Source organism: Hippopotamus amphibius, chromosome 3 (genome assembly GCF_030028045.1).
Source record: "Hippopotamus amphibius kiboko isolate mHipAmp2 chromosome 3, mHipAmp2.hap2, whole genome shotgun sequence".
In the NCBI taxonomy this organism is placed as follows: domain Eukaryota; kingdom Metazoa; phylum Chordata; class Mammalia; order Artiodactyla; family Hippopotamidae; genus Hippopotamus; species Hippopotamus amphibius.
In genome coordinates, this window is record NC_080188.1 from 195,701,499 (window position 1) to 195,727,837 (window position 26,339).

Here is a 26,339-nt window from a genome sequence, read left to right on the forward strand (position 1 = left end):
CACGCATCTGATGACTCCGGGCTGCAACTCATCTGGGATTTTCTCCTGCAGCCCCCAGCATCCTGTGTAGAAGCACAGAAAACAGTATTCAGGGAAGGCGTAGTGAAAAGACGAGGGATGGATTATTAATGATGCTGCCAAGTAAGTGGCAAGAGAGCTGCACTATGTGGTCTGGACTGGGGACAAATGATGGAGCCCAAAGGAGGGGACTGACTGGGCGGGGAGGGGCTGGGGAAGCGTGGGTTACACTTCTAACGTGACACCGGCCTCGTAAGAGGGACAGAGACTAAGACGGGCCAAAAGTGAGGATTAAGGCAGGTTGTCCAGAAGCTTTGCATCCCTAGAGGGTCCAGGTGGGTGTCACAGTGCCCCAAGGTGGGGTGGCAGCAGTTGGAATGGAGAGGAGTCCTGACTGCTGGGTGTCCTCCACAAACGCGGTCAGGAACAGCCGCGAGTTAAATAGAGGGCAGGAAAAGAGGACAGTGGTGACGCCCTTCAAGGCAGCAGCTATGTGCACTGATTTCACCTGTGACGCTCTCACATCTCTCGGGAGATACCCATCGCTTTGTAGTTTACAGTAGGGTTAGGTGGGTGATTTCCTCCTCACATGGATTCTCTGTCCACTAGGTCGTATAAGGGCAGGTACCACGTCTGTTTCATCTGTTGCTTTATCCTCACCAGCTAGTAAAGTGGTTGGTACATAATAAATACTCCACAAGAGTTTATCGAATGAATGAGTGAATGACGAGGGAGCAGAGATAGGCAGGGGAGGGAGGAGTCAGGTACCAGGCAGGACAGGAAGGACTCCTGTCACTTCCCGTCCTGGACAGCATGCTGCGTTTGGGCACAGGTTTGCCTGAATCCTCCTGTCCTCAGCCCAGCGTGGTGTCTCTTGCACAGTGGACCCTCTGAAAATATCGGCATGGCCCATGAGTGGGAAGTTGCCAAGCATTTTTTAATTTTTTAGGATTTTTTCCGTATTTTATTAATTTGTTTATAATATGACAAAGTTTAGGAACAAATTCATCAACAGATGATTTGATTCATAAACATAGGTGCATATTTTACATCTTATCTGATTTTATACTCTGATACTTGTTAGTTCCTCTGGAAAAGGAAAATCTTTTTTATTTTTATTTTATACTGGAATATATTTGATTAACAATGTTGTTAGGTTCAGGTGTACATCACAGTGGTTCAGTTATACATATGCATGTATTTATTATTTTTCAAATTCTTTTCCCATTTAGGTTATTACAGAATGTTGAGCAGAGTTCCCTGTGTTCTACAGCAGGACCTTGTTGGTTTTATATTTTCGTGTCAATCCCAAACTCCTAATTTATCCATCCCCACTTCCCCTGTAACCATAAGTTTTCTAAGTCGGTGAGTCTGTTTCTGTTTTGTAACTAAGTTCATTCGTATCATTTTTTCTTAGATTCTGCATATAAGTGATATCATATGATATTTGTCTTTCTCTATCTGACTTACTTCCCTTAGTGTGATAATCTCCAAGTCCATCCATGTTGATGCAAATGGCATTATTTCATACTTTTTTATGGCTCAGTAATATTCCGTTGTGTATATGTACCACATCTGCTTTATCCAGCCATCTGTCGATGGACATTTAGGTTGCTTCCGTGTCCTGGCTATTGTAAGCAGCACTGCAGTAAACATCGGGGTGCATATATCCTTTCAAACCATGTTTTTCTCCAGATATATGCCCAGGAGTGGGATTTCTGGATCATATGGGAGCTCTGTTTTTTCTAAGAAACTTCCATACTGTTCTCCATAGTGGCTGCACCAGTTTACATTCCCGCCACAGTGTAGGAAGATTCCCTTTTCTCCACACCTTCTCCAGCATTTATTGTTTGTTGAATTTTTGATGATGGCCATTCTGACTGGTGTGAGGTGATATCTCATTTGATTTGTGTTTCTCTAATATTAGTGATGTTGAGCATCTTTTCATGTGCCCCTTAGCCATCTTTATGTCTTCTTTGGAGAAATGTCTGTTTAGATCTTCTGCCCATTTTTTGATTGGGTTGTTTTTTGTTCTTTGATATTGAACTGCATGAGCTGTTTGTGAATTTTGGAGTCAGTCACATTGTTTGCAAATATTTTCTCCTATACTGTGGGGTTTCTTTTCATTTTGTTTATGGTTTGCTTTGCTGTACAAAAGCTTTTGAGTTTAATTAGATCCCATTTGTTTATTTTGTTTTTATTTTCATTAGGAGGTGGTTGAAAAAAGATCTTGCTGCGATTTATGTCAGAGCATGTTCTGCGTATGTTTTCCTCTAAGAGTTTTATAGTGTCTGGTCTTACGTTTAGGTCTTTGATCCATTTTGAGTTTATTTGTGTACATGGCATCAGAGAATGTTCTAATTTCATTCTTTTACATGCAGCTGTCCAGTTTTCCCAGCACCACTTATTGAAGAGACTGTCTTTTCTACATTATATATTCTTACTTCCTTTGTCATAGATTAGGTGACCATAGGTGTGTGAGTTTATCTTGGAATTTTCTGTCCTGTTCCATTTGATCTATATTTCTGTTTTTGTGCCAGTACCATACTGTTTTGATGACTGTAGCTTTGTAACATAATCTGAAGTCAGGGAGCCTGATTCCTCCAGCTCCATTTTCTTTCTCAGGATTGTTTTGGCTATTCAGGGTCTTTTGTGTTTCCACACACATTTTAAAATTTTTTGTTCTAGTTCTATGAAAGATGCCATTGGTAATTTGATAAGGATTACAATGAGTCTGTAGATTGCCTTGGGTAGTATAGTCATTTTCACAATATTGATTCTTCCAATCCAAGAACATGATGTATCTTTCCATCTGTTTGTGTCATCTTCTGTTTCTTTCCTCAGCATCTTATAGTTTTCAGAGTGTAGGTCTTTTGCCTCCTTGGGTAGGTTTATTCCTAGGTATCTTATTGTTTTTGATGCGATGGTAAATGGGATTGTTTCCTGAGTTTCTCTTTCAGATCTTTTGTTGTTGTTAGTGTTTAGAAATGCAGCAGATTTCTCTGTATTAATTTTGTATCCTGCAGCTTTGCTGAATTCATTGGTGAACTCTAGTAGTTTTCTGGTAGCATCTTTAGGACTTCCTATGTATGGTATTATGTCATCCACAAACGGTGCCAGTTTTACTTCTTCTTTTGCAGTTTGGATTCCTTTTATTTCTTTTTCTTTTCTGATTGTCATGGCTAGGACTTACAGAAGTATGTTGAATAAGAGTGGTGAGAGTGGACATCCTTGTCTTGTTCCTGATCTTAGAGGGAATGCTTTCAGTCTCTCTCCATTGAGTATGATGTTAGCTGTGGTTTTGCCAAATGTGACCTTTATTATGTTGAGGAAGATTCCCCCATGCCCATTTTCTGGAGAGTTTTATCATAAATAGATGTCGAATTTTATCAAAAGCTTTTCCTGGCTCTATTGGGAGGATCATATGGTTTTTATTCCTCAATTGGTTGATGTGTTGTATCACATCGATGGATACACAGACCTTAAAAATTCCTTGGATCCCTGGGATACCCCCGTTGATCATGGTGGATGATCCTTTAAATGTATGAGGGTGAGTCAAAAATTATCTGCACTCTGGCTGTAGAATTTATAGAAGGTTACTATAACTGGAGTACGGGTAATTTTTGACTCACTTTTGTATTATTGGAGTTGGTTTGCTAGTATTTTATTGAGGATTTTTGCATCTATCATCATCAGTGATACTGGCCTGGAATTTTCTTTTTGTGTAATATCTTTGTTTAATTTTGATATGAGGGTGATATTGGCCTCATAGAGTTCGGAAATATTTCTTCCTCTGCAAATTTTTGGAGTAGTTTCAGAAGGATAGGTATTAACTCTTCTCTAAATGTTTGATAGAATTTGGTTAATTATGAAGCCATCTCGTCTTGGACTTGTGCTTGTTGGAAGTTTTTTAATCACATTTTCAATTTTAGTACTTGGGATTGTTCTGTTCATATTTTATATTTTTTTCTGGCCAAGTCTTAGAAAGTTGTACCTTGCTAAGAATGTGTCCATATCTTCTAGGTTGTCCATTTTATTGGCATATAGTTGCTTGTACTAGTCTTGTAGAATACTTTTTATTTCTGTGGTGTCCGTTGTAACTTCTTTTTCATTTCTAATTTTATTGATTTGAGCCCACTCCTTTTTTTTTTTTTTTGATAAATCTGGCTAAACCACTTATCAATTTTGTTTATCTTTTCAAAGAACCAGCTTTTGGTTTCATTAATCTTTGCTATCATTTTGTTTCTGTTTCATTTATTTCTGCCCTGATCTTTATGATTTCTGTCCTTCTACTAACTTTGGGTTTTGTTTGTTCTTCTTTCTCTACTTGCTTTTAGGTGTATGGTTAGGTTGTTTACTTGAGATTTTTCTTGTTTCTTGAGGTAGGATTGTATTACTATAAACTTCTCTCTTAGAACTGCTTTGACTGCATCCCATAGGTTTTGGATCATCATCCTTTCATTTTCATTTGTCTCTAGGTATTTTTTTATTTCCTCTTTGATTTCTTCAGTGATCCATTGGTTGTTTAGTAGCATAATATTTACCCTCCACATGTTTGTTTTTTTCAGTTTTTCTTCTTGTAATTGATTTCTAATCTCATAGTATTGTGGTCTGAAAAGGTGTGTGATATGATTTCAATTTTCTTAAATTTACTGAGGCTCACTTTGTGGCCCAGTATATGATCTGTCCTGGAGAATGTTCCACATGCACTTGAAAGGAATGTGTATTCTGCTGCTTTTGCATGGAACACTCAATAAATATCAAGTAAGTATATCTAATGTGTCATTTAAGGCCTCTGTTTTCTTATTGATTTGTGCATTGATGAAAGTGAAGTATTAAACTCTCCCACTGTTATTGTGTTACTGTCAATTTCTCCTTTTATGGATGTTATTTGCCTTAAGTATTGAGGTGTTCCTATGTTGGGTGCATATGTATTTACAATTGTTCTATCTTCTTGGATTGATCCCTTGATCATTATATAGTGTCCTTATGTAACAGTCTTTATTTTAACATCTATTTTGCCTGATACGAGTATTGCTACTCCAACTTTCTTTTGATTTCCCTTTGCATGGAATATCTTTCTCCATCCCCTCACTTTGAGTCTGTATGTGTCCCTAGATCTAAAGTGGGTCTCTGGTAGACAGCATATATTCAGGTTTTGTTTTTGTATCCATTCAGCCAGTTTATGTTTTTTGGTTGGAGCATTTAATCTGTTTACATTTAAGGTAATTATTGATATATGTGTTCTTACTGCCATTTTGTTAATTGTTTTGGATTTGGTTTTGTAGGTCTTTTTTTCTTCCCTTCCTCTTTTGTTCTCTTGTAATTTGGTGGCTAACTTAAGTGTTGAATTTCTTTTTCTTTTGTGTGTGTGTGTGTATCTATTGTAAGTGTTCAGTTTGCACTTACCATGAGGTTTTGATAAGATTCAAGTCATTGGTCTTTTAATTGCAAATGCTTTTCCAGTATCCTGCATTCGTGCTCTCTTCTTACAAGTGCTGGTTTTCAGATCATATTTGTGTGTAGATGATTTCCTACCTTTACTGTATGTTTGCCTTGACTGATGAACTTTTCCATTCATAATATTTTTGTTTCTAGCTGTGGCTTTTTCTGTTCCACCTAGAGAAGTTGCTTTAGCATTTGTTGCAAAGCTGGTCTGGTGGTTCTGGATTCCCTTAGCTTTTGCTTGTCTATAAAGCTTTTGATTTCTCTACCAAACCTGAATGAGAGCCTTGCTGGGTAGAGTATTCTTCATTGTAGGTTCTTCCCTTTCATCACTTAAATATATTGTGCCACTCCCTTCTGGCCTGCAGAGTTTCTGCTGAAAAATCAGCTGATAACCTTATGGGAGTTCTCTTGTATATTACTAAAAGTAAGAAGGGAAAAGCAATAAATATTTTTTCTTTGTCTTTAATTTTTGTCAGTTTGATTACTGTATGTCTCAGCATGTCCCTTCTGGGTTCATCCTTCCTGGCACTCTGCACTTCCTGGACTTGGGTGACTGTTTCCTTTCCCATGTTAAGGAAGTTTTTAGCTATTATCTCCAGATATTTTCTCAGGTCCTTTCTCTCTCTCTTCTCCTTCTGGGACCCCTGTAATGCGAATGTTGGTGCATTTAATGCTGTCCCAGAGGTCTCAGACTATCTTCATTTCTTTCATTCTTTTTCCTTTATTCTACTCTGCAGCAGCAATTTCCACCATTCTCTCTTCCAGGTCACTTATCAGTTCTTCTGATTTGGTTATTCTGCTATTGATTTCTTCTAGTGTATTTTTATTTCAGTTATTGTGTTGTTTATCTCTGTTGTTTAGTTCTTCTAGGTCTTTGTTAAACATTTCTTGTATCTTCTTGATCTGTGCCTCTTTTTCTGATATCTTGGATCATCTTTACTCTCATTACTCTGAATTCTTTTTTGGGTTGATTTCCTGTCTCCACTAAGTTGTTCTTCTGGGGTTTTATCTTGTTCCCTTATCTGGGACATATTCTCCTGCTGTCTCATTTTGTCTTACTTTCTTTGATTGTGGGTTCTGTTCTGCAGGCTGCAGGGATGTAGTTCTTCTTGCTTCTGCTGTCTGCCCTCTGGTGGGTGAGGCTTATCTAAGAGGCTTGGTGGAAGGACTGGTTCCTGCCCACTGGTTGGTGGAGCTGGGTCTTGTCCCTTTGGTGGGCAGGGCCATGTCAAGGGGTGTGTTTAGCAGGCAGCTGTGGCCTCAGGAAGACTTTCTGCTGATGGGTGGCATTGTGTTCCTACCCTGTTTGTTGTTTGGCTTGAGACATCCCAGCACTAAAGCCTACAGGCTGTTGGATGCAGCCAGGTTTTGGTGAGAAAATGGTGGCCTCCAAGAGGGCTCATGCCAGTGAGTACTCCCCAGAACTGCCGTGGTCAGTGCCTTTGTCCCCACTGTGAGCCACAGCTGCCCCCACCTCTGCAGGAGACCCTCCAATGCCAGCAGGTAGGTCTGGCCCAGACCATATGAGGTTACTGCTTTTTCCCCAGTTTCTGTTGCACGTGAGACCTTGTGTACACCATCCACGATTGGCGTTTGTTTCCCCCTGTCCTGTGGACTTCCTGTGATCAAACCCCACTGTCCTTCAAAGCCAGATGCTCTGGGAGGGGTTCTCCAGCTGTTGCCAGACCCCTAGGCTGGGGAGCCTGACGTGGGTTCCTGTGGGAGAACCTCTGCAATAAAACTATTTTCCAGATATTGGGTCACCCACCCAGCGGCTGTGGGATTTAATTTTATCATGACTGTACCCCTCCTACCATCTCATTGTAGCTTCTTCCTTGTCTTTGGCTTTAGCGGATCTTTTTGTGGTGGGTTCCAGCATTTTTTTCTCGATGGTTGTTCAGCAGTTAGTTGTGATTTTGGTGTTTTCCTAAGAGGTGAACTCACATCCTTCTACTCTACCATCTTGTCTCCGCCTCCCAGGAAAATCTTTATGAGAAAATAAGCCACGTATCTGATGGAGATTGAAGGGAAAAGCGGATGGTGCATTGCTCAGGCTCCATCTGCGTGGGGTTTCCGCTGCGCCTGTCATCTCTGTGAAGGCTGTCCTGCGCGCGCTGCTCCACCACCGCTCCCTTCCTTCATCCTTGGTCCCCTTGGTCCCCAGCCCTTTTGATTACTTCTGGCTCTCATCTTCTTCAGCTGCACCTGCATCGGTCCGTCTGTAACGGGGGGCCCTTTCTCCTCATGGCAGGAGCACGCGAGGGCCAAGCATTTGCTACAGTAGGTTGGAAAGTTCACCCTGTTCTGAATTATTAGGCAGAAAAAGTAAGGTTTCTTAATCAGCCTGAAGGGTGTGGCAGTTTTATTCAGTCAAAGATATCTATTGCGTCTGCTTGTATCTTGGTTAAATAGAATGAATTTTGGGACACAGTTACCCTTTCTACTCCTTTTGGCATTTTTATCTGTAAACAAAATTTCTGACAACTAGGTGACCTGTTACGAAAACATTGTCTTTTTAAATGTAAGTATCATTATAAATAGTTTTCCTATTGTTTTCTATATGGTGTATAACTGGATTATTTGTTTTTATGTTAATGGGTAAAATGTCAACCTTTCTGATGTAAATCTCTTTTCGATCACCATAGTAAAATGCCTTGTATGTGGCCATACCCCTTCAGGATGTTGAATGCTATCCTTTGCACCATTGCAAGGAATAGAAATTGAAATCCTCAGACCCTCTCAGTGGGTCTGCTGTTACCATCAGCATTTGTGAACTTCTAGATGTGAAGTTGCATCATGAAACTACATTCTGGTAGAATCAGATAACCTAAGGGTTAGAGCTAGGAAAACCGTTATAAGTCATCTACCCCAGCCTCCTTCTTGAATAGATGAAGAAGTAAACCTTGAGAGACAGTATCTCACCTAAGGGCACGGGTCTGCAGGTGCCTTGAGCGAGCCCGGCTTCCACAGTCCCCCCCCTCCCCCGCTTCCTTCCAGCCGGTTTTTCTCACTGTCGGTGGCCTTCTCCATTGCACTGTAACAGACTCAGCCCGCAGATTTTATCACCAGCTTCTCTTTTCTTCAGATAAAAAAATCATGGTGGAAATTGAGGACTGTTAAGAAATTACAATAATTTGATACTTTAAGTGCTAATATACTGGCAAAAAGAGTTAATGCAAGTTTTCAGAGTATCTGAATAATTTGTAAAGACACTTAAATGCTAAAGAATCTGGTTCTTCGTCTAGATTTGGTTTTTCATCTGGGAAAGACCAGATTATGAAGACGTGTGGTTTCATAAACTACAGCAACTAGAATTAAGAATAAAATTCCATATTCTTCACTCATTGCTTTAATATAAAACTAATAAAAACTTTATATATAAATATAAAAATATATATATAAATTGGTTTATGATAAATGTATGTGATAGCCATGTACCCTAATTTCCTTGTATAAGTTTAGATACATAGTAAGCTAGTTATTAAAATTTAAACTTACTATCAAGGCTAGTAAACTCTAGATCAAATCAGTGCATAGAGAGATACAGTTAATTTGGAGACCTAGAGTTTAAAACTTGCTGTCTTTGGTGACTTGTGTCTTCTGATTACTCGTCTCTGAAGGGTAATAAGATGGTTGTGAAGCCTCTGACTGTGGTGCGTGCTCCCAGCTTGACCCTAACACTCCCCAACGAACATGCTCCTTAGATCCCTCAGCTACTTGTAAAGCGATTAACAGTGGTCACACCTCTTTCCAGCCAAATACCTATTTAGCAGAACGCCAGCATTCCCTGTAAATCTATAGCTGTTCAAAGTGTGTTCCTTGTTACTAACTGACTGGAGTGGTTTCCTGAAGCAGGTTTTGTTTTCCGTCCCTGCAGCTACGGCAGCTGGTGAACATGTGCATCAACCCGGACCCAGAGAAGCGACCAGACATCACCTACGTGTATGACGTGGCCAAGAGGATGCATGCCTGCACCGCCAGCAGCTGAGCGCAGACAGCGTGGAGGGCATAACCAATACAAGTACAAGTATTTTTTTGCAAATCATACCTCCCCGTTCTTGGGTGTTAAGATTAATATTTCAGAGCTAATGTGCTTTGAATCCTTAACCAATTTTCATCTAAGCTTCATTTTGTACCAGTTTAAGTCACCTTCTCGCAAACCCCAATGACTTTAGAAGAATCAGATTGCATGTTAGGAGAGCCAGAGGAGCACGATGGTTTTTAATGGCTAAAGAATTTTAGAATTATTTTGCGTTTTGTGCTGGCAAGTTGTGTTCAGATAGACTCTCAGTGCCAAACGTTCGCGGCTCAGCTTGGCCCATCGGGACAGACGCGCAGCCTGAGCAAAGTATCTGAACATGCGCCTTGTGTGCTTCCCAGTCGTTTCCGGGGGCGCATACGAGGTGAACACATTTGTGAACTTCTGTGATTATTTTATTTTTAGAAGTCTGAAGTATGTGTTTTAGTTCTTAGCATTGTAGCTTTCAAATAGAATTCTTAAAGATAAATGTAGAACTATTTGAGAAGCATTTAAAATTCTTAGCTTATACATTCAAAATGCAACTATTAAATGTGAAAAGATTTGGGGACAAAATGTGAGTCAGACACGGAAGAGTTTTCTGCTTTATTTTATTTTAATATCTTTGATATTCTCCTTGCATTAAAATGGTATAAATGAATCCATTTAAAAAGTGGTTAAGGATTTATTTGGCTGGTGTGTTAGTAATTTTCAAAGTTGCACATTGCCTAAGGCTTTTTTGTGTGTTTTTACTATTGTTTGTACATTTGAAAAATATTCTTTGAATAATCCTGCAGTACTATTTTCAATTCCTTTATAAATTTAAATGCTCTACTCATGATTGTACACTATAGTGTAAGCATATGTTTTTATTCATAGATTTTATTGAAGTTCTGATTGGTCCCCTTCAGAAATTTTTTATATTCTTCAGGTTACTTTTCTATTTATATTGTACATGCATCCACTAATGTTTCAGATTTTCTGACAACATAATAGCTTAAAAAAATATTTGGTATACCAACACTCTTCCTGGATTGAAAACATTTTTTTTTTCAATTTTTAAAATTTGGGTCACCCTGTATGCGTGTGCCTTGTCTTGTTGGAAAGGAAGAGGGATGTGTGTTGTCCTGTAGCTGCGAATGTTGATACCATTTCAGTTCATCTGAAAAGGTTGTAATTTTAGAATATGTTTAAAGAAATGAAAACTGGCCACTACCACAGCCTGAATTTTTATGGGCTAAACATTTCTGTTGAGAAGCTTTTAGGCAAAGTACTGTATTCATGCATGAAGATGACAGAGGTGGTAACACTTCATTTAGTTTAAGGAAAGGGGCAGAGTTCAGTCAGTGCTGTCATGGAGGTGTTTTCCCTGAATGCTGCCTTCATGTTAGTGGTGACCAGTGCCTCCCAGAGTTGTGAAGCCTAAAGCCTGCGTGGCAGTCACTGCTTAAGGACACCGTGCAGCCACGTAACCTTGCGGTGAGAATCCTGCCAGCGGGAAACCCTCATGCCCAGAGAACACCTACCTGTAAGCCCATTGCTCCTGGTTTTGTTTTTTTCATGTAAGTATTTCTCTTACAATCATTTGAATACTTTCAGGTCATTTGTAAGCTTTAAAAATGTACAAAGGGAAAAAGCATAAACTTTTCTATTTCTAAATTTAATCAGCTGTGGTCTCTTACTCATTTGTGAACGGAGGGTAATTTTATCCTGGGACAGGCAGAGGCGAGCTGGTCATTCTGTACGTGAGGGCCGGACGTGCCGTTTCTCCGCATTCTGATGGCTGCCTGGGCACTGGCGCCCGCATGCTCCCTCCAGAGACGAGGGGGTTGTTTCTGTTGGCCGTTAGCGTCATGTTCACTTTAATGTAATATGCTTGACGGAGGTGAGATGTTGTCTAGTTGGAACAGATACGCTCCTTTTTCCTGCAATCTTTAAAAATACCTGGATCTACAAGTCATTAGCTTAATCCCTCACAGGACTTTTAAGCAAAGATTTAAACTTTTCTTGTAAGTGAATCTATCTGCTGGAAGGAAATAGTTGGGACGAATTTAATGATCAGGGAAATCCATTATTGTTCTCTACATGTGGAAATTTTGGGGGATATTGTATCTTTTTTTATCTAAGTGTTCATATTTTTCTTGAAGAAACCACTGCACAAATTTTTAATTTTGAACGGGATCATTTCAAAGAATTATGAAGATGATTAGACATTTTAATTTTTATAATCACCTCTTTGTATTTGTTTATAAGTAAATTTTGTATTGATTAAAACATTTGAGTTGATACAAGGAACAGTAAAATGAAAGGTACATCTGATTCTAAACCTTACTTAGACTTTGGTACCAGTTCCCAGGGCATAGTGTGGGGGTGACTTTGTTTCGTATGCTGAGGCTTAGGAATGGTGGATGAAGGGTATCCCCGTATAAATACAGTGCTCAGTGATGTGCAATGATTGTGACTTTAGTAAGATACGACAGCCACTTCACGACCGCTTACCATCTACATAGTATCTATTACAAAACACCGTTCTTGTATCAATATACACTTCAGGTGTTGCTGTTAACATTTGCTTATTTATTTTAACCAAAATGTTATTCATATTAAATGTTCTTTTCCTTAAAATGAATGTATTTTGTTTATAACCCACGAATGCATAATTATCATATGCCTTCTATTTCAATAGTACTGTAATATGGACTTCTTTTGTGAAATAGTTTTATTTTGTTATGCTTCCATACATATACTAAAAAGACTCTGTTGTTAGCTTTGAAAATTGTATAATATCCTAATATAAATAAAAATATAAAGTTAAAAAATAAGTACAATAAAAATTTGCCCATATCTGTGATTTTCCCCCTAACGTTTCCCATTGTCTGTTTCGCTCACCACGTAATTTAGGGAATCCGTTCTTAGTCATTTCCATAACTTTATCATTTTGGAGACGCCTAAGAATTAAAACAGTCAAGGGTGATAGTTGGAGGGCTGACAGACCCTACAAAGTAGGCTTTTAAAAAGGCATTAAACGAAGGCACATCGTCACATGTCCCTGTTCTCTTTGGTACCTCATCTGCTGTCTTTGAATGAGAAAAGTTTCTTAAACTTTATAAGACGTGTCTAAAACTCAGGCTACAGATTCTACTCCTGTCACTGTAATATACTTCTAATAATATTACAGATAGTTTGAATGTTCTTTTCACATGGTAAGTGACAATTGCTAGTATGCCTGGAAACTTTGAGGCTGAAAGATCCTAATGGGGTAAAATCTGCCAGGCTGGTGGTAGAGCGATGGGTATACCATACACATCAGGATGACATTCCAAATAGGTTGTGGTGAAGAATAGCTCATTTTATAACCTAGGACGTATAGTAAGGAACCTGCAGCTTCACTATGGGTGTGTGTATGTGATTGTAAGTAATAGGAAGTTTTAGGTACAAGATAGTGTTGGACTTATGTTTGTTAATTAGAAATGTCAGTACCAGGCATGTATGTTTAAATGCATTACTAGCTGGTGCAGCTATCTTTACCACCAAACTGATGCAGTGACTTTAAGATCAAAATGATGACACATTGACAAAGATCGCTGCCAGGAAACCTTACCAAAAACACCCATGGAGTTGTTACATTATCTTTTTTTTAATTACATGTGAATTCTGGGTACAATTAATTATGAATTAAAACAAACTCGGATTATTTTTCAGAGAAAGATGAGAACATTTGTGGAGCTTATTTTAATTGAGGGGTTTCTCTGAGGGAATTTCTTTCTGGTCTTCTTCATTGTTTACTTGGGGTTCTAAATCTAATTTTAACCCTTAAGAGATTAAAAATAGAGTAAAAGAGAACTTGAAAGGTAAGATTTGTAACCAGGGGTTTTTGAGTAAATTATTTTCATCGAGAGTATTACAATGCATAGAAAATAATTTTTTTCACTCCTTTCCAGAAGCATAATTCTGTTCATACATTACTTCTCTCATCTTCACTTTCTCAAGTATAAAGTAGGGATGTAAATTCCTAACTCTACAAGAGAATTAAATTGCAATACATTTTATGAAGGGCTAAGTGCAGTGCCCGGTTCCAAGCAAGTGCTTGCTAGACAGAGCTGTTGTTACACCATATACATCTTTTCTGACTCCAGTCTTCATCTGCTTTCTCCTAATTCTCTCCATTCTAGGCCCACAAGGCTCATTTTCCAAGTTCTTTCTCACCTTAGGTACACTACAGCTTACATAGCTCTTCCCTTTTGGCCAGAAAGAGCCCTCCTCCTCTTCCATGGATGACGTCAAATGCACTTTTCCAGGAGCCCCTCATCCTACACTTTTCCTTTGCTGCTGACCCCACTGCACCCAAATGACTGTGTGACTCCTGACTTACTTGTAATCTGCTGCTAGACCCGAAGCTCCAGGAGGCCATATACTTCCTGTGTTGTTCCGTGTGGTGGTATACACTTACGCAGTGCCCCCCTCGTGGCAGTCACTCAGTGTATTCTTCTTGAATGAATAAACAGCACAGTGCTGATAGTGCCAGCAGGGGAGCTGAGTACTCCAGGGGGTTGTGCAAAAATAGCAGCAGTCAGGGGAGGAAGGACAGGTAAGGATGTAAAAGAATCAAAAACAGAACCTAAACCAGAAGAAAAAATGTGAAGTTACCAGCTGCCAAAAGTTACAAAGAAACAGAAGATGATAAGGACTGAGATCAGGACACTGGATTTAATGAGGAAGTCACGGTGATGTTCAAAGTGGCCGTCTCAGGAGATGAGGGGAAAACAAGTTGGAGTAAAAATAGGAAAGATGGCATATGGAGAAAAATTACATGGTAACCAGGAGTATAGCTCAGTTTTAAAGATAAAATAACGGTTAAGAGGTTAAGAGAAGTAGCAACTGAAGAAGAAACTGAAAATATTAGATTGGGAGTGCAGAGGTGATTAAAAAAAAAAAATGAGATCAAAGAATTGATCCACTAACACCACCAGTGTTCACTGAGCATCCCCGTATACCAGACCCTTAATACAGTCATGAGCAAATGTCTCTTTCCATGGATTTAAAATCAAGTCTAAGTACATCTACAGAAATATATAAATGCAAATTGTGATGAGGAAATTTCCTATGGAGGAAAAGAGACACTGAGGAGGTGATGTGTCAGTCCAGACCTAAAACATGAGGAGTCAGTCCAAGAACAGACAAGGGGACGGTCCTGGTAGGCCTGGTAGGCAGAGCAAGAGTGCCTGGGAGGCTTCTGGTGGGAAGTATCTTGGCTGTCCAAGAAGCAGAAGATGCATGGTGGGTTTGCAGGTGTATATATTCCCTGTATTTGCAACAAGAACTTAGTAATATAAATAGGAAAAGTTTATGATAGCTAAGAATTATAAGGTAACCAGAAATAATTGAAAAAGAAACATATAAGATCTGTATGAAGGAAACTGTAAAATCTCGTTTACGAACACAAAGAAAATCCTGGCTAGAGAAAGAGGCCATGCTTTGGATGGAAAGATTAAATATCAAGTACTGTATAATCTTAGTGGTGCAGTGGTGATCCAAATCTCGTAATTTCTTGGAGCCAGATAAAATGATGCCAAAGTTCACATGAAAAAGAGTATATAAAAAGCCAAAAACATTTTAAAAAATAAAAATAGACTGAACTTGACTTATTAGATATTAAAACCTACCACGAAGCTACTTAAAGCAGTATGGTAATGGCAGAGGAATGGGAGAACAGTGGTGGAATGAAATAAAAAGGTCAATCATAAAGTATTGTAGGAACTTAATATATGAAAGAGAATGACATATTTATGGTAAAGTATGTTTTCTTAAAGACTTGATGAAAATAAGCAGATTTCTAATTCGCACTATACAGAAAAGTAAAAGATTATACAGATAAATTAATGATCTAAATTAAAACAAGGAAGGAAGGAAGCAGGGGGGAGGGGAGGGGAGAAAGAAAAAAATTAAGAGAAATGTATGAGAATGAATAACCATGGGAGTAGGTGACCTGTGTAAGCTAGATAGGAAACTAAAACTAAAAGAAAAAATAGCTGTATTGTTGACCACATAAATAATTGACAACGGATATCATATGTTAATATACCACAAACAAAATCAAGATACAAATGATAAGCTGGGAATCACATATAGGTAAATATCCCCAGATTGATTAGTAAAATTGGTATGTAAAAATGCAAGAAAATAGGTGGAAAAAGAGCAAAATATATAAAACAGACAATTCACAGCAGAATAAATTAAACCAGCAGTCAATAGCAAAAGAAATCAGTACACATGAAAAGTGATGACATCAGGTGCCGGAGAAGATGCAGAAAATGCACTCTTGATTGTTGTTGGCATTGGGAATTGTGATCATTGAAAGAAAAAAAAAAACCTGGGTAGATGGCAGAGTACAAGGACTTTGAGCTCACCTCCTCAGACAAGCATAAAAAATCACACCTAACTGCTGAACAGCCATCAATTTAAAAGACTGGAACCTACCAAAAAAGATACTCTATAACCAAAGACATAAAGAAGGAACCATGATGACACAGCAAGAGAAGCACACTCAAGATATAATCAAATCCCATAACAGCTGGTGGACACCCACCAACTGGAGAATAATTGTATTGCAGAGGTTCTCCCCCAGGAGTAAGAGCTCTGAGCCCCACAGCCTGGGGGAGGAGCCCTCAGAGCATTTGGCTTTGAAGGCCAGCGGTGGGTGACTGTAGGAGTTCCACAGGACAAGGGAAACAGGGATGCCACTCTTACAGGGTGCACACAAGATCTCGGGTGCACTGGGACAAAAGGCAAAAGCAGTGACTTCATAGGAGCCTGTGCCAGACATACCTGCTGGTCTCAGAGGGTCTCCTAGGGAAGCAGGGGGTGGCTGTGGCTCTCTGGGGTCATAAAAGCTGGTAGCAGACGTATAAGGGAATATTCCTCTACTCAAACTGTTACTGGAGGCAGATAATTCGCCTGAAACAAGAGCAACAACATCTAGCCCCACCGAACAGCTGTAGGCTCCAGGCTCTAGGACAGCCTCTAGAATAGCCTCACCCACCAGGGGCGGACACCAGAAATAAGACAACTTGTTCAGCTTGGGGTTAGCAGATACAAACTATTATATGTAGGGAAGGATAAAAAAATGAGGTCCTACTTTATAGCACAAGGAACTGTATTCAATATCCTGTGATAAACCATAATGGAAAAGAAAATGAAAAAGGATATAGATAGATAGATGATAGATAACTGAATCACTGCTTAACAGCAAAAGTAACACTATTGTAAATCAACTATACTTTAATTAAATCAACTTTTTAAAAAAACCTAGAGACAAATGAAAACAAAAATGACCCAAAACCTATGGGACACAGCAAAATCTGTTCTAAGAGGGAAGTTTTTAGTGATACTAGCTAAGAAGAAGAAAATCTGAAATAACCAAACCTTACACCTAACTTAACTAGAGAAAAATTAACAAGCAAAACCAAAACTTAGAAGGAAAGAAATCATAACGATGAGAGCAGAAATAAATGAAATAGAGCCTAAACAAACAAAAACAAAACAAAGAAAAGATCAATGAAACTAAAATTGGATTCTTTGAAAACATAAATATTCATAATTCTTAGACTTATCAGGAAATAGAAGGGAGAGGGTCCAAATCAGTAAATGTGCAAATGAAAAAGAAACAGTTAAAACTGACATCACAGAAATACAAAGGACCCTAAGAGACAACTACAAGCAAATATTTGCCAATAAAATGGACAACCTGGAAGAAAACGGAAAAATTTTATAAAGGCACAGTCTCCCAAAAGTTAACCAGGAAGAACTGGAATATATGAACTGACCAATCACCATTCCTGAAATTGAATCAGTATTTTAAAAGTCCCAAAACAAAAATTTAGGACCAGATGGCTTCACAGCGAATTTCTTCTAAACATTTAGAGAAGAGTTAACACCTATCCTTCTGCAAATCTTCTAAAAACTTGCAGAGGAAGGAACACTTCCGAAATCATTCTGTGAGGCCACCATCACCTTGACAGCAAAAACCAGACTAAGATAGCACACACAAAAAAGAAAATTGCAGGCCCATAGCACTGAAGAACATAGATGCCAAAATTCTCAACACAAAATTAGCAGACTCCAACATAGATCATATATCATGATCAAGTGGGATTTATCCCAGGAATAGAAGGATATTTCAATATATGCAAATCAATCCATGTGATACACAACAACCAACCTAGAAATAACCATATTATCATCTCAATAGATGCAGAAAATAACTTTTGAGAAAATTCAACACCTATTTATGATAAAAACTCTCCAGAAAGTGGGCAGAAAGTGAACATATCTTAGCATAATAAAGACCATAAATGACAAATCTACAGCTAACATCATGCTCAATAGTGAAAGCTGAAAGCATTTTCTCTAGGATCAGGAAAAACAAGAATATCCACTCTTGTCACTTTTATTCAACATAGTTTTGAAAGTCCTAGCCACGACAATCAGAGAATAAAAGGAATCCAAATTGTAAAAGAAGACATAAAACTGGCACTGTTTGCAGACGACATGATACTATACATAGTCCTAAAGATGCTACCAGAAAGCTACTAGAGCTCATCAATGAATTTGGTAAAGTTACAGACTGCAAAATTAATAGAGAAATCTGTTGCACTTCTATACACTAACAGTGAAAGATGAGAATGAGAAATTCAAGAAATAATCCCATTTACCGTCACATCAAAAATGATAAGATACCTAAGGAATAAACCTACCTAAGGAGGCAAAAGATCCATACTCTAAAAACTATAAGATGCTGAGGAAAGAAACAGAAGGTGATACAAAAAGATGAAAAGATACATCATGTTCTTGGATTGGAAGAATCAATATTGTGAAAATGACAATACTACCCAAGGCAATCTGCAGACTCAGTGCAATCCCTATCAAATTGCCAATGGTGTTTTTCACAGAACTAGAACAAAAAAAATCTTAAAATTTGTATGGAGACACAAAGACCCCAAATAGCGAAATCAATCTTGAGAAAGAAAACAGAGTTAGAGGAATCAGGCTCCCTGACTTCAGACTATACTACACAGTTACAGTCACCAAAACAATATGGTACTAGCAGAAAAACAGAAATATAGATGAATGGAACAGGGTGGAAAGCCCAGAAATACACCCATACATCTATGGTCAATTAATCTATGACAAAGAAGGCAAGACTATAAAATGGAGAAAAGACAGACTTCTCGAAAAATGGTGCTGGGAAAACTGGACAGCTACATGTAAAAAAAATGCTATTAAACATTCTTTAACACCATATACAAAAATAAACTCAAAATGGATTAAAGACCTAAATGTAAGACAGGATACTATAACACTCTTAGAGGAAAACATAGGCAGAACATACTTTGACATAAATCACACTAACATCTTTCTTGAGCCAACTCCTAGAGTGATGGAAATAAAGACAAATATAAGTAAATAGGACTAATTAAACTCAAAGCATTTGCACGGCAAAGGAAACCATAAACAAAATGAAAAGACAACCCACAGGATGGGAGAAAATATTTGCAAATGATGCGACTGATGAGGAATTAGTCTCCAAAATTTAAAAACACATCATGCAGCTCAATATCAAAAAAACAAACAACCCAATCAAAAAATGAGCAGAAGACCTAAATAGACATTTCTCCAAAGAAGACATAGAGATGGCCAAAAGGCACATGAAAGACGCTCAACATCCCTAATAATTAGAGAAACGCAAATCTAAACTCCAATGAGATATGACTTCACACCAGTCACAATAGCCATCATCAAAAAATATACAAGCAATAAGTGCTAGAGAGGGTGTAGAGAAAAGGGAACCCTCCTACACTGTTGGTGTGAATGTAACTTGGTACAGCTACTATGGAGAACACTATGGCGGTTCCTTAAAAAATGAAAATTAGAGCTACCATATGATCCAGCAATCCCACTCCTGGGCATTTATCTGGAGAAATACATGGATCAAAAGGATACATGAACCCCAATATTCATTCCAGCACTATTTACAATAGCCAAGACATGGAAGCAACCTAAATGTCCGTCGACAGAGGAATGGATAAAGAAGTTGTGGTACATATATACATGGAATATTACTCGGTCTTTGAAAAGAATGAAATAATGCCATTTGCATCATCATGCATAGACCTAGGGATTATCATACTAAGTGAAGTATTCAGACAGAGAAAGACAAATATCATGATATCTTTTAAATCAGAACCTAAAAAACAATGATACAAACGACTTATTTACAAAACAGAAACAGACTCACAGACTTAGAGGATGAACTTATGGTTACCAGCGGGGAAGGGCCAGGGGTAGGGATAAATTGGGAGTTTGGGAATGACATGTACACACTACTATATTTAAAATAGATAACCAATAAGTACCTACTGTATAGCATAGGGAAATCTGCTCAACATTCTGTGATAACCTAAGTGAGAAAAAATTTGAACAAGGATAGATACAGGTATATGTAAAACTGAATCATGTTCCTGTACACCTGAAACTAACACAACATTATTAATCAACCATGCCCCACTGTAAAACAAAATTTTTTTAGAAAGACAGCCACAGGTATCCCTGGTCCGTGGAGCAGGAGTAGTGGTTAAGAGTCTGCCTGCCAATGCTGGGGACACAGGTTCGAGCCCTGGCCCAGGAAGATCCCACATGTTGCAGAGCAACTAAGTCTGTGCACCACAACTACTGAGCCTGTGCTTTAGAGCCCAGGAGCCACAACTACTGAGCCCAAGTGCCACAACTGCTGAAGCCCACACACCTAGAACCCATGCTCCACAACAAGAGAAACCACTGCAATAGGAAGCCTTTGCACCACAACGAAGAGCAGCCCCTGCTCACCAAAATGACAGAGAGCCAGCATGTAGCAACGAAGACCCAAAGGAACCAATAAATAAATAAATAAAAATAAATAAATTTTTTAAAAATTGGTTAAAAAAAAAAAAGACAGTCACAAAAAAAGAATAAATTACTGGCCTATATCACGAGAATAATAAATACCATATAATATCACATACATGTGCCATGTAAAAAATGACACAAATGAATTCTATGAAACAGAAAAAGACTCAGACATAGAGGAGAGACTGGTGCTTGCCAAGGGAAAGGGGGAACAGCAGAGGGATGGATTGGGAGTAGTTAGCAGAAGAAAACTATTATACACAGAAGGGATAAACAACAAGGTCCTACTTTATAGCAGAGGGAACAATATTCAATACCCTGTGATAAACCATAACGGAAAAGAAAATGAAAAAGAATGCAGAGATAGATGGAAAAATAGATGTATGGTTGAAACACTTTATGACAGAAAGTAACACAACATTGTAAATCAACAGTATGTCAATTAAATCAATTTACAAAAAACCTAGAGACAAATGGTGACTCAAAAGCTATCAGACACAGCAAAAGCAGTTCCAAGATGGAAGTTTTTAGTGATACAAGCTAAAAAGAAGAATCTCAAATAAATCACCTAACCTTACACTGAATATAACTAGAGAAAGTCAAATAAACAGAACCCAAAGTTAATAGAAGGAAAGTAATCATACAGATCAGAGCAGAAATAAATGACAGAGCCATAAAAAAACAAAAAGAAAAGATCAATGAAACTAATAGATGGTTCTTTGAAAAGATAAACATAATTGATAAACCTTAGCCAGGCTCATCACCAAAAAAAGGGAGAGAGCTCAAATCAATAAATGTAGAAACAAAAAAGAAGTTACAACTGACATCACAGGAATACAAAAGACACTAAAAGACTGTAATGAGCAACTATTTGCCAATAAAATGGACAGTCTACAGGAAATGAACATATTTTTACAGAGATACAATCTCCCAAGACTGAACCAGGAAGAACTGGAATATGAACTGACCAATTATCATTCCTGAAATTGAATCAGTAGTTTTAAAAGTCCCAACAAACAGAAACCCAGGACCAGATGCCTTCAGAGGGAATTTATACCATACATTTAGAGAAGAGTTAACGTCTGTCCTTCTGCAAATCTTCCAAAAATTTGCAGAGGAAGGAACATTTCTGAATTCATTCTATGAGGCCACCATTACCCTGATACCAGGCAAAGATCCACATACAAGAAGAAAATTGCAGGCCCATCACTGATGAACATAGATGCCCAAATCCTCAACACAATACCAGCAAACACACTCCAACAATACATTAAAAGGATCATATATCATGACCAAGTGGGTTTTATCCCAGAGATGCAAGGATTTTTCCATATCTGCAAATCATTCAGTGTGATAGACCACATCAACCAATTGAAGAATAAAAATCATATGATCATCTCAATAGAGAAAGGAAAAGCTTTTGATAAAACTCAACATCCATTTATGATTAAAAAAAAAACCTCTCTAGAGAATGGGCATAGAAGAGACATACCTTAATGTAATAAAGGTCACATATGGCAAACCCACCACTAACACCATACCCAATGGTGAAAAGCTGAAAGATATCTTACTTCTCTAAGATAATGAACCACAAGATCATGAACATGCCCATTCTCACCACTTTTATATAACATCGGTTTCAAAGTCCTAGCCATGACAACAGCAGAGATAAATTAAAACAAAGAATCCAAATTGGAAAAGATGTCAAACTGTCTTGTCTGCCGATGACATGTTACTACACATAGAGAAGTCTAAAGAGGCAACCAGAAAACTGCCAAAACACATCAATGAATTCGGTAAAGTTGCAAGATACAAAATTACTACAGAGAAATCTGCTGCTTTTCTGTATACTAGTAGTGAAAGATCCAAAGGAGGAGCTCAGGAAACAATCTCACTTACCATCACATCAAATAGAAGAAAATATTTTAGAAATCAACCTACGTAAGGAGGCAAAGGACCTCTACTTTGAAAACTATAAGATGCTGATGAAAGAAATGGAAGCCCACACAGATGGAAAGAAAGACCTGTGTTTGGGTGGGAAGAATCAACATTGTTAAAATGACCACACTATTCAGAACAGTCTACAGATGCAATGAAATCCCTATCGAATGACCAATGGTATTTTTTACAGAACTAGAGCACCAAAAATTTAAATTCTTATAGAAACACAAAAGACCTCGAATATCCAAAACAATCTTGGGAAAGAAGAACAGTGCTGGAGGAATCATGCTCCCTGTCTTTAGACTATACTACCAGGCTACAGTAACCAAAATAGTATGGTATAACTGGCACAAAAACCAACATATAAAACCAACATATAGATCAATGAAACAGGAAAGAAAGCATAGAAATAAACCATGCACTTATGGTCCATTAATTTAAGACAAAGGAGGCAAGAATATAAAGCAGAGAAAAAACAGTCTATTCAGTAAGTGGTGCTGGGAAAACAGGACAGCTACATATAAAGAATGAAAGTAGAACATTCTTAACACCCTGTCCCCAAATAAACACAAAATGAATTAAAGACCTAAGTGTAAGACTGGATACTAAAAGAATCCCAGAGGAAAACCTAGACAGCACATTTTGACATAAATTGCAGCAATATCTTTCAAGTTTTAACTCCTAGGGTAATGGAAATAAAAACAAAAATCAACAAATGGGACCTAACAAACTTAAAAGTGTTGGCACAGCAAAGTAAACCAAAAACAAAAAAAGGAAAGACAACAAACAGACTGGGAGAAAATATTTGCAAATGAGGTGACCGACAAGGCCTTAATTTCCAAAATATACAAACAGCTCATACAACTCAACAGCCAAAAATCAAAATGACCCAATCAAAAGATAGGCAGAAGACCTACACAGACATTTTTCAAAGACATACAAATGGCCAACAGGCACATGAAAAGATTCTCAACATCAATAAGTATTAAAGAAATGCAAATCAAAACTACAATAAGGCACCACCTCACAAAGGTCAGAATGGCCATCATCAAAATGTCTACAAATAGCAAATGCTGGCAAGAGGGTATGGAAAAAAGGGAGCCCTCCTACAATGTGCATGGAAATGTAAATTGGTGCAGCCACTTTGGAAAACAGCCTGGAGGTTATTCAAAACACTAAAAATAGACTTGCCATATGATCCAGCAACCCAACTCCTGGGTATATATCCAGACAGCCTTTTAATTCAAGAAGATACATGCACCCCTATGTGCATAGCAGCACTATTAACAATAGCCCAAGACATGCAAGCAACCTAAATGTCCATTGACACATGGATGGCTAAAGCAGATGTGGTACATATATACAATGGGATACCACTCAGCCATAACAAAGAATGAAATTATGCTACTTGCAGCAACATGAATGGAGCTAGAGATGATCACACTAAGTGAAGTAAGTCGCAAAGAAAAGGAGAAATACCATATGTTATCACATATACATGGAATGAAAAATCTGACACAAATGAACTTATGTAAAAGAAACAGACTCATAGACATACAGAAGAGACTGGTGATTCCCAGGGAGAGGGGAAGCATGGAAGAGATGTACTGGGAGTTTGGGGTTAGCAGATGCAAACTATTATACACAGAGTGGAGAAAGAACAAGGCCATGCAGAAAAGGGAACCCTCCTACATTCTTGGAGGAAAGGTAAATTGGTAAAACCACTATGGAGAACAGCATGGGTGTTCCTTAAAAAGCTAAATGTAGAGCTACCATATGATCCAGCAATCCCACTACTGGGCATATATTCAGGAAAATACATGGTTTAAAAGGATACGTGCATCACAATATTCATTGCAGCACTGTTTAGAATAGTCAAAACACAGAGGCAACCAAAATGTCCACTGACAGGAGAATGGATAAAGAAGATGTGGTACATATATACAATGGACTGTTACTCAGCCACCAAAAAGAATGGAATAATGCCATTTACAACAACATGGATAGACCTGGAGATTATGATACTAAGTGAAGTAAAAATATCATAGGATACTACTTGTATGTGGAACCAAAAAAAAAAAAAAGATACAAATGAACTTATTTAAAAAACAAAAACAGACTCACAGACTTAGAAAACAAACTTGTGGTTACCAGAGGAGATGGGTCAGGGGGAGGGATAGATTGGGAGTTTGGGATTTACCTGTACACCCTCCTGTATTAAAACAGAAAACAAATAAGGACCGAGTGTATAGTACAGGGAACTGTGCCCAATATTTCGTAATAACCTCAACGGGAAAGAATTTGAAAAAGAATATGTGCATGTATATGTATAACTGAATCCCTTTGCTGTACACCTGAAACTAACACAGCATTGTTACTTAACTATATTCTAATGTAAAATAAAAATTTAAAAATAATTTTAAATAAACAAATAATTCAATTAATTAAGAAAAAGAGGAACAAGGTCCTAGCATATACCAGAGGGAATTGTATTCAATATCCTATGATAAAACCATGCTGGGGAAGAAACTGAAAAATAATGCATAGATAGATAGATAGATGTTTAACTGAATCAATTTGCTATACAGGAAAAGTAACAAAATATGGTAAATCAACTATAGTTCAATTAAATCAACTTTAAAAAAACCCCTAGAGACAAGGGAAAGCAAAACCACAATGACCCAAAACCTACGGGCTGCAGCAAAAACTGTTCTAAGAGGGAAGTTTTTAGTGATACAAGCTAAGAAGAAAAATCTCAAATAAAGAATGTAACCTTACACATAACATAACTAAGAGAAAAATTAACAAACACAATGCAAACTTAGTAGAAGGAAAGAAGTCATAAAAATTGGAGCAGATATAAATGAAATAGAGCCTAAAAAACAAAGATCAATGAAACTAAAACTGGGTTCATTGAAAAGATAAACCACATTCATAACCCTTAGCCAGACATATGAGAGAAAAAAGGGGCAGAGAGAGCCCAAATCAATAAATGTACAAATGAAAAAGAAGCAGTTACAATTGACATCACGGAAATTCAAAGGACCCTAAGACACTACTAAAAGCAACTACTCACCAATAAAATGAACAACCTAGTGATAACAGACAAATTTTTACAAAGATACAATCTCTGAAAACTGAACCAGGAAGAACTGGAATATATGAACTAACTACCACTCCTGAATTGAATCAGTAATTAAAAATTGATTCAGCAAATGAAAATCCAGGATCAGATGGCTTCACAGTGGAATTCTACCAAACATTTAGAGAACAGTCAACACCTATCCTTCTGCAACTCTTCCAGAAAGTGCAGAGGAAGGAAAACTTCCAACCTCATTCTATGAGGCCACCATCACCCTGATACCAAAAACCAGATGAAGATATCATACACAAAAAAGAAAGTTATAGGCCATGTCACTGATGAACAAAGATACCAAATTCCTCAACACAATATTAGTAAACAGACTCCAACAATATATTAAAAGGCTCACACATCATGATCAAGTGGGATTTATCCCAGGGATGGAATGACATTTCAATATTCACAAATCAATCAATGTGATATACCACATCAACCAATTGAAGAATAAAAACCATATAATCATCTTGATAGATGCAGGAAAACCTTTTGACAAAATTCAACACCTATTTATAATAAAAACTCTCCAAAAAGTGGGCATAGAGTGAACATAGCTCAACATATATAGTAAACCTACAGATAACATCATACTCAACAGTAAAAAGCTGAAAGCATTTCCTCTAGGATCAGGAAGAAGACAAGGGTGGCCACTCTCACCACGTTTATTTAACATAGTTTTGGAAGTCCTAGCCACAGCAATCAGAGAAAAAGAAACAAAAGGAATCCAAATTGGAAAAGAGGGTGCAAAACTTTCACTGTTTGCAGATCACATGATAATGTACATAGAAAATCCTAAACACGCTAGCTACCAGAAAACTCCTAGAGCTCATCAAT

The 26,339-nt window shown here is 37.9% G+C and overlaps 1 protein-coding gene across 8 annotated transcripts in view; it reads left to right on the forward strand.

The window, feature by feature from the left end:
* NEK7 (NIMA related kinase 7) overlaps positions 1-26,339 on the forward strand; it is a 166,523-nt gene that overhangs the window by 131,603 nt on the left and 8,581 nt on the right. For 7 of the 8 annotated variants that reach the window (XM_057725480.1, XM_057725477.1, XM_057725475.1 and 4 more), the window contains one exon: positions 9,344-11,148. In XM_057725480.1, the coding sequence (XP_057581463.1) occupies positions 9,344-9,454 (111 nt within the window). In that variant the 3' untranslated portion in view covers positions 9,455-11,148. Of the gene's footprint in view, positions 1-9,343; positions 11,149-26,339 lie in introns of those variants that run through there. The other variant, XM_057725476.1, reaches the window with a different exon arrangement.